At 35.2% G+C, this 14,498-nt stretch overlaps 2 protein-coding genes across 2 annotated transcripts in view; one reads left to right on the forward strand and one right to left on the reverse strand.

The window, feature by feature from the left end:
• LOC131166916 (non-classical arabinogalactan protein 30-like) overlaps positions 1-482 on the forward strand; it is a 1,038-nt gene extending 556 nt beyond the window's left edge. Inside the window, exon 1 of the mRNA XM_058125555.1 lies at positions 1-482. This exon is cut by the window's left edge and continues 556 nt beyond it. Within this exon, the coding sequence (XP_057981538.1) occupies positions 1-235 (235 nt within the window). The 3' untranslated portion in view covers positions 236-482.
• Positions 1-4,183, reverse strand: part of LOC131166915 (uncharacterized) — a 4,786-nt gene extending 603 nt beyond the window's left edge. Inside the window, exons 1-5 of the mRNA XM_058125554.1 lie at positions 3,957-4,183; positions 3,709-3,853; positions 2,927-3,084; positions 2,284-2,368; positions 811-2,198 (exon numbers count right to left, since the gene is read on the reverse strand). Of these exons, the coding sequence (XP_057981537.1) occupies positions 825-2,198; positions 2,284-2,368; positions 2,927-3,084; positions 3,709-3,853; positions 3,957-4,051 (1,857 nt within the window). The 5' untranslated portion in view covers positions 4,052-4,183 and the 3' untranslated portion in view covers positions 811-824. The remainder of the gene's footprint in view (positions 1-810; positions 2,199-2,283; positions 2,369-2,926; positions 3,085-3,708; positions 3,854-3,956) is intronic.
• Positions 4,184-14,498: the final 10,315 nt, after the last annotated feature.

Consider the following 14,498-nt stretch of genomic DNA (forward strand, 5'->3'; position numbering starts at 1 on the left):
ACAGCTTGAAGGATTCAAGATGTTGGACCATCCCCTCCACTCATGCAAAGTGAAGCTGGTTTCATCCCCTCTTCCAAAGTGCAACCTCTCCTCCAATGTCAACTACGGGCTCTCTGGTTCACCGCTTCGTTATGAAAACAAGAGACTGGTTGGGAAGCATTATGAGGCTGTGGTTTATGCTGCAGGTCCCCTCGCTTTCCGTCCAGCCCATTGCCCTCCCTCGACTCACTACTAACTGACTACCTTGTATGCATAAATCCTATTGATAATCCGTCTCTTCTCTTTGCTCCGTCCTTTTTCTAGTTTTCTTTGACTTTTTTTTATTTTGATTTTCCCAACCTGTTGATTTGAAGGCTCTTGTCCAAATGAGAGAACACTCTGTTCCATTGCTTGAATAAACTGAAGTAAAAGGCTGCGCAACATAATTTTTTTAACTGTATTTTGCTCATGTTACCTGGTTTTTCTGCCGCATGTCAATAAAGAGACCAAACATTGGGAAATAATTGACCTCACCATACACTGAAACAAGGATAAGACAAGTACAATCTAGAAGAGGAGTAGAAGCATAAATCCACCTACTTCATAAAATTTCACAATTCAAATACACAGGCCAGATCCCCACTCCTCCAAGCTCCACCCCATAAAAAACAAAAAAATTAAATGGAAAATAAAAAGATAAAAAGAAAATAAAATAAAAGAATGAAAAACAAAGGAAATAAATGCATGATGAGCCAGAAAAGAAACAAATCCATTAATTGTACTGAAGCACAAACTCAAAATTTATGCAGTGCAACTGCAAATAGCACTCACCATATCTCTATTCTCTAAAAGTCCAAAGGCATTCTGAACATCTCATTAATGTCGTCCATGGCATCCTTCGTAAATATGGTTGGCTCAAACAAATCGAGTTCTTTTAATTTGTGAGAGGAGCTTGCTAGGGGTTGACTTTGTTGGCACTTCAAGTCATCATCAGGAAGTATTGAAAACCCACGACAATCTGTATTGACATTTGGAGCAACAATCTGTTCCAAGTCATCATCAGGAAGTATTGAAAACCCCCCAAAGTCTGCCTTTCTATCGGGTGCTTTATCCTTCTTCCTCAGTCTGGTGGTCCTAACAAAATCTATTGGCTTCCCAAACATATTATTTATATCATCCATAGCCTCCTTCAAGTTGACAGTAGGGTCTATTAAGCCATGGTGGCAAGCATTTTCCACCATTGGCTCATCCGATATGGTGGAACCCACAAACTTACAAACAACTGTATTTTCTCCGAGTTGCCCCCGAGGTGGACTCTCTGCATCTGAATCATCAGAAAATTTTGGTGAATGATCCTTGGGAGTTGGAAACACAAAAGCATTTATACATGAAGCAGACGACGCAGAACCTGTTAAATTCTGAACCTCACAGTGCTCTAAATCATCTTTCTTATCATTTATGTCTGCAACCTCATTGCTTCCCTCATTGTCGATGAATATTTCAAATGGTTCTTTGTGAGGATGACAAATTTCAATTCTATTGTGCTGGGGTACCAAACATCGTTTTTCTTCTTCTTGAACTGATGTTCCTGCCCCTTTGTCCACTTCTTCATCAACAAACACCACAAATTCATTTTTCAAACAATGATTTTCCTTGGGTTGGCTTCTGTGTGATCTCCTAACAACCAGAGCAGGCTCTAGAGGTTCTCGAAACATGCTATTAATGGCATTCATAGCCTCTTTCATGTTTATAGTAGGATCCACCAGACCATGATGGCAGGCATCTTCAGCCTCAGATTTTCCAACAATTGCGGTATCTACAAACTTCACCACAACTGAATCATCCTTGCAAAATGAGCTTGGTTCATCTAATCTTGTTCCAGTGTCATATCGCTGCTTGACATGAAAGTTGGGTCCATTCCCCCCAGTTTCCCTCTTCATAGATGGCTTGTTAGCTGTTTCAAAGTTGGAAAAATTTGCTGAAGCACCAAAATTATTGGAATCCTTCATTGGCACCACATTATCAGAGCTATTTTCCAATACTTCAGTCTCAGCACTTTCATGATTAGGTAGCTTATCAAGCACAGTTTCCTCAGCAAATGTCTCCACAGGCCTACACCCAAGTCTGCATGTATTATCATTGTTTTCTTTATTTTGGTCATGGTTCTGAAGGGAGGTGCTCCTAGACAGATGCCTCTTGGCAATCCCACCTTCCTGGCGCTGCAGGACATCTGCCCAAAGTTAGATAATAGACTCTTAGAAACAATTAAAGAAGACCCAAAAACAAAGTGAGTGAAAGCACAACCTGGATTCTCTTGTTTTTAAGCCGCTCCATTCGATGAAGGAATTGCTCATATGATTTCTGCAACTCATTAGCAGGCTCTGCAAGGCTGTTCAAAGTTTACACTTTTTCGAGTTAAATTTATAAAAATTAAATAAGTGACCAGTATTCTATGTTAAGATTCTTACATGTTGTTGTAGCCATTAAATGGTTTATTCAAGAAGCTCATAAATTCTATATTCAGAGGTGCTCTACTTGAAATCTTTAGGAGATGGGTAGGTTTCTCTTTACATGGGAATATTTTGGGTTTTCAAGAGGCTAAGGCAATTTCTGATTACTATATATTGGAGATTCCAAAGAGCTTCATTGATGCAAGCACACTAGTGAACCACATAAATTTTTTGTGCTCTTCTTTCATTTTCTCTTTTGCTTTCATTTGCTCTGTCTGTGCACATGTGCACACGTATCCGTACAAGTTGTTTTCACATCAAGCATAACACTTTCAAGAGCAATCCATGTATATATTGTCCACTAATAATTACAGATACCCAAGCAGAACAATCGGTAACTATAATAGTAATGCCCAATGAATGACCATGTGCATCCCAACAAAATATATCGAAACATACAAGGCTTTGCTAAGTGCATAGGTAAAAAAATGGCTTACTTCTGCACCCCCAGATGGTACATCTTCTCAGCCTCCTTGAATTTCTTGATCTTTTCATAGTAGAGAGCATATGCCTGGTAAAATAGAGACCGCTTCATCCCAATGCGATTCATCTCCATGGTCCTCAAAAGTGTTATTGGGTCATCCACAAAATCCATCTACTCAAGTCAAAAATGAACAATGAAAATCCATAAATTTAAATCCCTATAACCTTCAATTTTTCCAGATAGGCAACACTTCTTCTATGGTATCTTAGGTGAAAGGGAATTATAGGGAAATATGAAGATGCACTTTGTCTTGTTTGGCAATCAAGTAAAATGCAAACATGAATCAACAAATATAAACTATAAATTAATAAAAAGAAACTTTATTTTCCATGCCATTAACTTTTGATCTTTCTTAGTCAAGTTGAATAAACTTTCATTCTTAATCATATTTGAGTTAGAGAGAACAGAATGAAAAATCGGTGCCCGTCTCTTTCTTGCTTTCATTCTTTCATCCTTTATTTTTTGGCCATTTATTTTCTCTCACAAAATCCTTAATCCAAATGAAGCCTTATTTTCGGCTGATTAATCAAGCCTTCGGTTTTCCTGGCACTCTCAAAGACGAAATGTAAAGTTCAATTTTCTAATTTCTTTCTCTGCCTTCTGGGCAGCCAAATGGAGAACAAAACAAAACAAGTCAAAACAAAAGAGTAATTCTTAAATCTATCAGAAACTAACACACACACACGCAGACACACCAAGAAGAATCAGAAGCAAATGCAGGAAAGTTTCGATTACCAACTGTATCCAGACGCGGAGGTAGCGCAAGTCATTCCTGTAGCGTCGATCGGCCTCGAAGGTCTGAGCGCATTTCTGGAGGAACCGAGGGAGCTTCTCCTTGAGAAACCGGGGGGGAAGGCACTCCCTCAACTTCCGAATCCCACTGTTCACAACGTTTTCAAATTTCTGGAAGTATGAGAAGAGAGTTTGAAGTCCAAAAACAAACAGAAAAACAAAAGAGGTGGAGCGACAGATGTTTGCGATACCGGAGCCAAGGGAGGAGGGGGTCGGTTCCAGTGTAGGTTTTGATGTCGGAGATGAGAGAAGAGAAGAGGTCGTTGTGGAGGGTGCTCGTCGCCATGATTGAGCCTCGAAGCCTTGGAATGGAACCAGAGATTGTCGAGGGAGATGGTGGTGGCCTTCAACTGCTGGAGCCCCCAACCTGATTTGAATTTTTTTTTTATTTTTTTTTTTACTTCTAGCTTTGGGCGCCGGGTTAAATAATCTGGTTTGAATTTTATGGACGGCAGTCGGGGGGCTCTCTTCTTAGGTCCTGTTTGTTATGACGCTCAAAATTTATAGAAATAAAAATTAAAAATGAAAAATAAAATTTTAAAATTAGAAGTTAACAACTTACTAGGCTAATATTTGTAAAACTAAAATAAATTAACATTTTAACTAATTAAATATTTATTTGCATATTAAAGTCAAGTAATTATATTAAAATATAATTAAAATAACAAAATTTAAAATATACACGAAATACTATAATAAAAATAAAAATTATTACAATTATTTTACTTAATTGTTATACTTTCAAAATTTATTTTATAATAAAAATTTTATTGGGCGTGAAAATTAAAAAATAGTAAAAATATTTTATAATTGACTTATTTTTAAAGTTATGTGTGTTTTTATTTTAATTATATTAAAATTTATATGATCATTTTATTTTAAATTTTAATTTAAAAGTGTATTAAATAAATGATTTAATCTAAAAAAAATTTCCTGCATATTAAAATTTCTGATAAGAGTTATCAAAACAACTAAAATTTATAAAATCTAATTTTTAATTTTGTGCAAAGAGTTGAAAACTGATAACAAAAATAGAAAATTTATAATATAAACAAGTGTATTTCATTAATATGTTTCTTCACCGTATAGGATTAGAAATAAAAAACAAAAGACAACAATAATGCCAAATACTAAAGTAATTAACTAATCATGCACCCCTGTTATATGTAATGATCCCAAAAATGGTACGCATGGAAATGTAAAAAAAAATTAAATTAAATTAAAAAATTAATTAAAAATTAAAATTAAAATTAAAATTAATTGATTAAGTATATAAATAATTACGATAATTATTCAAGTCTCTACACATGGCATGTTTGCAGATTCAGGATTTCGCGGAACTGGTAGAGAAATTCACTGTTGTAGAGTCGAGTTTGTAGAGAGGTGCAGAGGCATCAAATGAAGAAGGAGACTTGTGTCTCCCCGCTCCCAAGCAAATGTCAGACAAGAGACATGGAGGGGAGACAAAGATGTTACAGGTTAGGGGTCGGAAAGAAATGATCGAGGACGATAAGGCGATTTGTCACGCCCCCACTGCCTTAGATGTAACCAGCGACATGGGGGAGAATGTCGGAGTAGGGGTGTTGTGTGCTATAGATACGGAAAATATGGTCATATAGTCTGGGAATGTCGAAAACTGCCGAACAACGCACTTGCTCCAAGTCAGAATCAGAGGAACAACTCGGTGCCTCAAGGAGGCGGTGCCTCGGCATGTGTTTATATGTTGGGTACACCTAAGGGGGACAACGCTAAAGGCGCAAGTAATATGTCTACGTTAGCATGCGTATTAATTTTTTTTGACTTTGCGTAATTCGGTGTTGCATATGTCTGAATTGATTCAAATGTATGAATATGTTTAGTTAGCTTTTAGTTATGAGAAATGGATGATTAACGAATTTCGAGGACGAAATTCTTTTAAGGAGAGGAGAATGTAACGACACGGAAAATTTTAACTATTTAAAATAATAAGGAATATAGTAAAAGGAAAAAGGAGAAATAGAAGAAAAGGAAAAGAAATTTTACAAGGGGTAACAAGAAGGCTCTCGTCGACGAAATGGATTTTCTCATTGACGAGCTATCTTCTGAGCCTCGTCACCGAGTATGCATGTTTCATCGACGAAGGTTTACTGAGAGAGGTTCTCATATTTCTGAATTTTGTCGACAAGCTCTCGGTTTCATCCATAAACTGTGTTCTTGGGCTCGTCGATGAGTCCAGATGTCTCGTCGACAAGCTGCCTATAAATAGGCAAAAATCATAATTTTAGCGAAGGATTTCATTTTTTTTCCATTTCTCTCTCTAAAAACGGCCACTCTACCTTCTTTTTTTCGAATCCGGTCCAGATTTAACTCGATTCGACGATCAGAAGCTACCACGAGACTCCTGGGAAGATTCTCTGCAACATAGGTGGAACAGATTTTCAGTTAGGAGTACTTAGGAAGCACTCTAAAATCAGGGTAAGTGAGATATTTTAGGGTTTTATTATTATTTTGTAATATATGGAACCTAAGAAGTATTAAATGAGTGTTTTTATGAGATTTGAGTAAGTTGGGATTTTTGGAATCAGGGGTCTTTTTCCTATACGGTTTAAGCAGAAACTCGAGGAGTAGGTGAGGGAAAATATTTTATAACAACTTTTTTTTAACTTTAAACTGGTTAATTTTTGGGTATAAAATTCTATATATTTAGGTAATTTTTCTAAATAGTGCAGGTATTGAAAATATTGTTTTTGATTATATATTATATTGGGAAAAAATGTGTGGCAAGAAAACAACTTTGATAATTAAATGGTTGCGAGTATTGCGGAATTTATTATTTATTGTGTAATTGTGAATACTATTTGGGCTGCGAATTCTACTTTGTTGAATATACTGGTTGGTTGTGGATACTGTTTGAATGTGTATACTGTGGTAGATGTGTAGATGTGCTTGAGTGGTTGGTTTTGTTATTAGTTTGTGTTGTGGTTCATGTAAATTGTGATATAGCATTGGCAATGGTATAAGGAAGTCGTTATATCGTACCTAATATAACTGTCATATAATGTTGGCAGTGGTATGAGGAGGTCGTTATATGGGCGTTTATATTGGGGGGTAAAACATTGGCAGTGGTATGAGAAGTTTGTTTTACCTATTTACTGTGAATAGGGTGGTACGTGTTGTAATATGTGTGATGATTAGTCTTGCGTGGACCATGTAACATGTGTGGTTGATAGTTTTGTGTGGACCATGTAACCTATGTTATTGATAGTCCTGTGTGGACACGTATTTTATATGGATTAGAGTCATGAGTGGACATTGTATTATGTGTGGATATGGACCTGTGTGGGTGAAAATGTGGAATGTGTAAATCCTGTGTGGATTGATTGTGATATGTGTGTACATGTGGAACTTTGTCAAATGATTATTATTGGTTGCACGTGACTTTAATTGCATAAGTATTTATGGTAAAGTAGAACTCTCCACCCGTGGGCTTGCTAAGGAAGGCGAGTGCTCTAGTAATTATCTATGGATTCCAGAGTAGAGGGAAGTCACTTGTGTGGGCAGGTGACCTTCCCTATTCTCGGAGACTTTACCTGGATACCTAACCCCGAGGGCTTAATAAGAAAGGTGAGTGCTCTGGTGTTAGCACTAGTGTAATGACCTGCTTAATTTTCATATTATTATTTTTTTATACTATGACATATAACATGCTATGATACCATTCTAGGAGTAAACCCAATCATTAGCCTAAGCAGCGAAAAGTAGAAATCACATAGACATAACCATATGAAAATATATATACAATACCAATACCAGAGTACTAACATGTTTCCCCAAGGTATACACATATATCTGTTTCCCAAAATACTCTCAACTATACTGGGATATACAAAAATCCTCCACAATACTCACTTCACTGACAGGGCACTACTGAAGCCCCTCTATCTGCGAGCCTGATCTGCTCGTCTACCTGGATCACCTGAAAAATGATTCAACACTGGGATGAGCCAACGCTCAATAAGACGAAATATGCTATTACTAGTGTGTGGCAAACGAGCTACAGTATTATTAAAATCTGTTTTCATATAATCATGTATAATTGGATACGTAAGTACAATACAAGTAATAAAATACACCACCTTTTCCATGTTGCTTAACATAACAGTATTGTAAGTTACTATTCAAAATACTTCTAGTGTACATAAGTATGTTCCCTGTTTCTGTAAATTTGTACATACGTAATAGTAACTGAAAACTTTCTTTGTGGATAACTGTGTGTCATGATTTAACCGCTCATGACAGGGTTGTGCGGCCCGTAGGCAGGATCTACACTGGCTGGCCGACTAGGGTAAGTCACTATACTCCATTGGTTTGATCTACCCACCTCAACCCATATTTGACGGGGAGTCTGTCCACGTCAAGGGTCTAGGTGATCGACCTACTACTACGTATTATCTAAATAGGTAGTTGCACTCATAACATAACATAATATCTATAGCAATGGTACCGTGCTCTGTAACTGCATAGTCCAACAGGGTCTGATACTATATAATATATTTTTATATACAACTATCTGATTTACCATGATTCTGAAATAACCGTAATTACCATGATACTGAATAAACTGTAACTGTAATCCATATGTCATAGTACTGAGAACTGTATATTCATAACACTGAGAACTGCATAATCATAATACTGAAATTCGTATAATCATGGTATTGAGATTCGTATAATCATGGTACTATAATTCGTATAATCATGGTACTGAAATTCGTAAAATCATGGTACTAAAATTCATAAATCATATCTCCATACTATATTCATATTCTCAAGTCACACCATACTTTAATACATAATTTTCATAATTTAATAAACTGTATAATATTTCAAAATTTCCTAGCATAACATACTTCCCTTACCTGACTACTGGAAAGCTCCTATGGTATACTGGTCTAACATCCGTAAGGCCTCCTACATAACACCCTGAAAACAACGTTTTCCAGAATAAAATATCAGTATTTCTTTGCCTATATCATTTCCTATAACTGTCATAAGGCCAAAAACAGACTAAAAGGCCTTACTCTGAATTTGGGATGAAATCCAACTTCGTTTCACCGACGATCCGCTCAGGCAGACTTGCAGAGAACTTCGCCAGGAACATCATGGTGGCTTCAGATCATCGATTCGGCAACTAACGGGGCCAGAATCGAAGAGAGAATAAGGAGGGGTCGTAGGAGAGAAAGAGAGAGAGAGAGAGAGAGAGAGAGAGAGAGAGAGAGAGAGAGAGAGAGAGAGGAAAAATGGTACTGAAATTATGTGAAAAATGGGTTTTAGCACTATTTAGATTGCAGGATTCGTCGATGAGCCACGTCACTTTGTCGACGAGTCCTTCAGTAAATTCGTCGACAAACCTTACTCTTCGTCGACGAAATTCAAAGTAGCCCAAATCCTGCTCTCAAAATTTTCTCGTCGACGAAATCTTGCCTTCGTCGACGAGGTCCTGAAGACCTTCGTCGACGAAACCCTGTATTCGTAGATGAAGTCTACTACCTCCTTTTGTTCCTATTTCCATTTTCCTCTCTCTTTATTATTAAAATAATATTATTCTTCATGCCACTACAACTGTAGCAAAGGAAATCTACTTATATAGGAGGGTAGACTTCCCTATTCTCGGGAATTTTCAGTAAATCTAATTATGTATGTGTGTATGTGATTTGGGTGATAGAGAAGTCGACAATGATGAGATTATGAATGTGTTTTCTTGGCTGCTACAACTGTATGTATATTTTGTAATTGTATATTAAACAATTCAGCACACACTATTGTAACTTATTTCTTACTTATTGAGAGGTGTCCCAACCCAGTGAATATTTAATCTTTTCAGGTCTTCCCGGTGATCGAGCTTAGATAGCTCCAGGGTGGGGTTAGTTTTGTGAGTGGATACGAGAACGAATATGTGTTTAGTTTTATGTTTAATATATTTTATCCTGGTTATGTAATATGAAAAAAGAGGTTGTACTTTATGGTTTGTATATGTAAATATAGAACTCTGGTATTTTTTTTGAGGTTATTTAATTAATTTTGCTGCGTGAATGGTATCAGAGACGCATGATTGGCCTCTTAACACTTCGGGCACCACGTGGTGGGTCCGGGGCGTTACAGAACATATGGCCAGCCGACCATAGCTGAGTCAATAAAGGTAGTAAGTACGATTGTGCCTACCAATGGTCATCCGAAACTGCATCAGATGGGGCCCCCCGACACTTTCTTCGGGGGAGTACTGTGCTCAGGTCGCCAATTGTCTATCCATCATCACACTATCATCCCAATGTGATTGCACTCTCTGCCAACACATAGCTACGGTATCTTACTCATAACATCACATTTCATATCCACAAGGTTCTAGAATCATATATAACAATTTACATAATAAGAACTGCTTTATTCTCATTTCACATAAAACCTGTCATTTATTAACTCTCGGCCCCCGACCGTCATATTAAATCTCGGCCCCTGATTATCATATTAAATCTCGGCCCTTAGTCATCATATTAAATCTCGACCCCCTACTGTCATATCATACTGTGTATTATTAGTAAAAATATCCTACTCATATATACTATTTAAAAACTGTTATCTTGCCATACAATTTTTATCTGATAGATCATAAATAAAATAAATTGATGGAGAAAGACATAAATTGCTTAAAATAGAGTCTGAGCATCTCCAGGGTTTTATTTAACTTAAACTATTTATTTTATAGAAAATAGGAGATTTCAAGCCAATCACGTAAATTTTCTCCAAAACATATAACCGTCAAAACCATCATTTTTATATACTCGATTCGTTCAAAAAATCATATATTGCAATTTAATCGATCCATATTTCAAAATTAACTGACATAATAAAATCCCCTTACCTTGCTTACTAGAAATCTTAAATCCACGCTTGTGGCGTTTGAAGCTCAAACCCTAAAATTATATTTCCCCAAATTAATCAACTCAACTCACAGAATATTTCTCATTTAGCATTTCCTAGGCCTCATATACTCCAAATTAACAAAAAAACCTTAAAATACCCGACTTACCATGGTTTTGGAGTGGTGCCTGGAAAGCTCAAATAAAAAATCTGCTTTGTTAGACCTGTATAGAAACTTCCCTAGATCCTTGTGGCGGCTTTCTATCGTCAATTCGGGCGACGAATGGCGAGCAATTGAAGAGAGAAGGGATGAGGGCGCATGTGTGTGTGTGTGTGTGTGTGTGAGAGAGAGAGAGAGAGAGAGAGAGAGAGAGAGAGAGAGAAATTAAGTTTCTAAATGAAGAAGCAACCTAAAAATCTATTTATAAGTCGTTGACCCGACACAATTTGTAGATGAAATGGAGCCTTCGTCGATGAACTGCAGAAGAACATTCGTCGACGAACTGCAGAAGGACGTTCGTCAACAAAAGAAGGGGTTCGTCAACAGGTTCGTCGATGAACCGTATGCCTAAAATTCCTCTCAGTATCTCTTCATTGACGACACCTGAATTTCGTCAAAAAACTGCAGTAGGACATTTGTCGACGAAAACAGGGGATTCGTCGATGTGCCCTGCTGTTTGCCCTTTTCTAATTTCCTTTTCTTTTTTTTCTTATTTCCTCTTTAATTTTCAGGTTCGAGTTTCTACATAACAGACCTCTCAGTAAGCCAGGTAAAGGGATAGATTAAGTCAGGTATTTTCAGTAAATTAATCATTGAATATACAATATTTGATTTAGAAAGGTATATATATGAATTAGTATTAGTTTTTGGGAATACTTATATTGAACTGAGGAAACTTTGAAAACAAATTTAATATTGTTTTGTCAGCAAAATATGTTTTTCCAGGCTAGATAATGTATTATAGAGTAGTACTCACTTGTGTGTGACATGAGTATAAATTTTACTATAAATAATGGTATGTCATAATATTTTATGAATTCACAATAGAAGCATGAATTGACAACGATTTTTAGAAAAACTATAAATAGTATAAAAATTATATTTTCAGTATATTATGATATTCAGCCGGCACAGATGTCATGATATTTAGTCAGTGCAGATGTCGTGATATTCAGCCAACGTAGATGCCGTGACTAGATATATTTATAACAGATATTCAGAAATATTATTATTATGACAGATTTTACACAGAATCATGAAACAGTATTATTACAGATATCATAAAATCATGATATTTCAACTTATACAGAATCATGGTTATTTCAGTTTATACAGAATTATGGTAAAATAGTGATATACAAACATAATATTACATAGTATCAGATCCTTGATAGAACAGAACAGATTACAGAGCACCGTATCGTAACTAGCTAGCCAAATCAAATAGTGTAACCCCTGTGTGCCGACTTGAGAAGTGTTGCGAAGAGTTGGATGGGCAGACCAAGTTGGCGTTAGCCGACAATGCAACTGTACTATTCAAAAAGTATTGGGTCGGAGGCCAATTAGCCCCGAAGTGTCGTGGAGAGCAAGATACCCACTGTGTGCCGACTTGAGAAGTGTCGCGGAGAGCAAGACGGGTAGACCAGGTTGGGTGGGTAATTGTGCATAGTTATGTCATGTTTGACTTAGCATGGTAGGCTAGCTAGAGTTAGGTCCAGCTCACAGGCCGCACAACCCGAATCATGCGAGGTTAATTCATGATATACAATTATCTATCTAGGGGATAATTTTAGTAATATATAGATATAACAGATGTTTTATATGTATACACGAATTTAGTATGATACAATATGTTATGTTGATTTACTATTTATTCAGATTAATACAGATAGTTTTACCTGACTTGTCAAATGCAGTTAAATTATGTACAGATTTTCCTTACTTATCAGATACAATTTATCATGAACAGTATATGTTTATAACACAATAATACTCATGTTGTCATACACTGATATTAGTTTATCTCCCTTATTGAGAGATGTTTTACCCCAGTAATACAAATATTTCAGGAAACCCAGAAAGACGAGCGGAGCGAGCTCTGAGATAGAGGAGGCTGCTAATATTACCCTGTTTGAAGGGTAAGTAGTTAAGTTGAGATCAGGATGAATTTTTGGGGTATGACTCTAGGATATTTATGGCCCCTTTTTGGGATATATATGTATATTTTTTATTACAATAAAACTCTGGTATTGTATATAAGGTGGAATAAATCATGGTTTCCGTTGCATAGTTGTCATGTATGTATGGACAGGTGTATCCCCTATTTCCTTTGGGGTCCGGGTTAATTTAATTTATGTTTTATGGTATCAGAGTTATTATTATTATTATTATTTGAGAAAAAAATATAACTGAATTTTCGAGGTGTTATCGTAAGCATCATTTTTAGAAGTTTGAGAGGACATTTGCACTATGGTATAGTTTAGGGGATGTAAGTGTATTTTCTCTTAAATTTATTTAAAATAATAATTATTATGTATTATAAGGATATTTTATGATATTTAATGATGATTATAATGATATTTTAGATAAATATTTGAAATTCAATCTATCTCATACTTGTAAGGGGTAATATTTTTTCTTTTTTAAATTTGTATACTTAATTATTAATCTTTTTTAAAAAATAAAAATATTTATATAGAGATAAATTTGATATTTGTCAAAAATAACAACAAAGAATCCAATTTGTAGTATTAGAGATTAATGAAGTAACCTTACCAATTATAAAGAAAACGTTCATTTATTTAGATTGAATTATTAGTTTTTTTATCCGCTCACCAAATATGTTACTACATTGGTACATTCAATGTATCTATTGTTTTTTTTTTAGCATCTTATATTTTGTTAAATAATGGACTTTTCGATACATGGCCCGTTGAGATCTCTTTTTTGTCTTTTTTACTTAATTTTTTAAAACTAAAATCAATAGCTATTTAACATTTTTTTAAAAATAGACATTGGAGAAGAAATTGTATGTAATGAGGAAATAGTTGTGAATAATTGTATCGCAAGTAGTTATATTATGATTATAAGATACGTTTTCTTATACAATGATTTGTTTTTTTATTGAATTGATAACTTTATACATGCCTAGATCTACACGTCATTAATAAAACTAGAGTAATTGAAAACACATTTAATTATTTAAAATTAGTAATAGCAATACAATGATTACATCTAAAATTGCTGCTAATACGAAAAATATTCTAGTCAAATATAAACGTTTTTGTTTGTTTTGTTTTCTTACTTTTAGTATGGAGGAAATAAGCAAAAAGAAAAGGTCAACGACAAATTCAATAAGAGAAATCTATTACCTTATCGACTTACAACTAACCTAGACAAGATGATAAAGAAGAAGAAGAAGAAGAAGAAGAAGCAACTTCATCTTTATTAATTTGTCAAATTTCTAGTAAGAATCTATTCTCTAATTCAATCAAATATCCCAGAACCTAATAGCAAAAATGCCTTCCTTTCTCAATGATGGGGTCCAAAGGGCACCTTTTGTGCTTTGCTTGACAATTAGAGTTTAATGGGTAAGTCGCTTGCTTGCCTACCCTAGTGCATATGAAAGAGCCAATAGGGTCTTCTATGCTTGCATTATGCAAAGAGCAGTTATTACAAAACAATTAGTTTTTTTTTTTAAATAATTTTTTTGCCATATTTATATAAATATTGAAAAATTATAAATTTTCTAAATTTGTGTACAGAAGTTAAAATGCATTATATATATATATATATATATATATTTATATAATAAATTTCTAATTTATTACATCCC

This window comes from Malania oleifera, chromosome 10 (assembly GCF_029873635.1).
Source record: "Malania oleifera isolate guangnan ecotype guangnan chromosome 10, ASM2987363v1, whole genome shotgun sequence".
In the NCBI taxonomy this organism is placed as follows: domain Eukaryota; kingdom Viridiplantae; phylum Streptophyta; class Magnoliopsida; order Santalales; family Ximeniaceae; genus Malania; species Malania oleifera.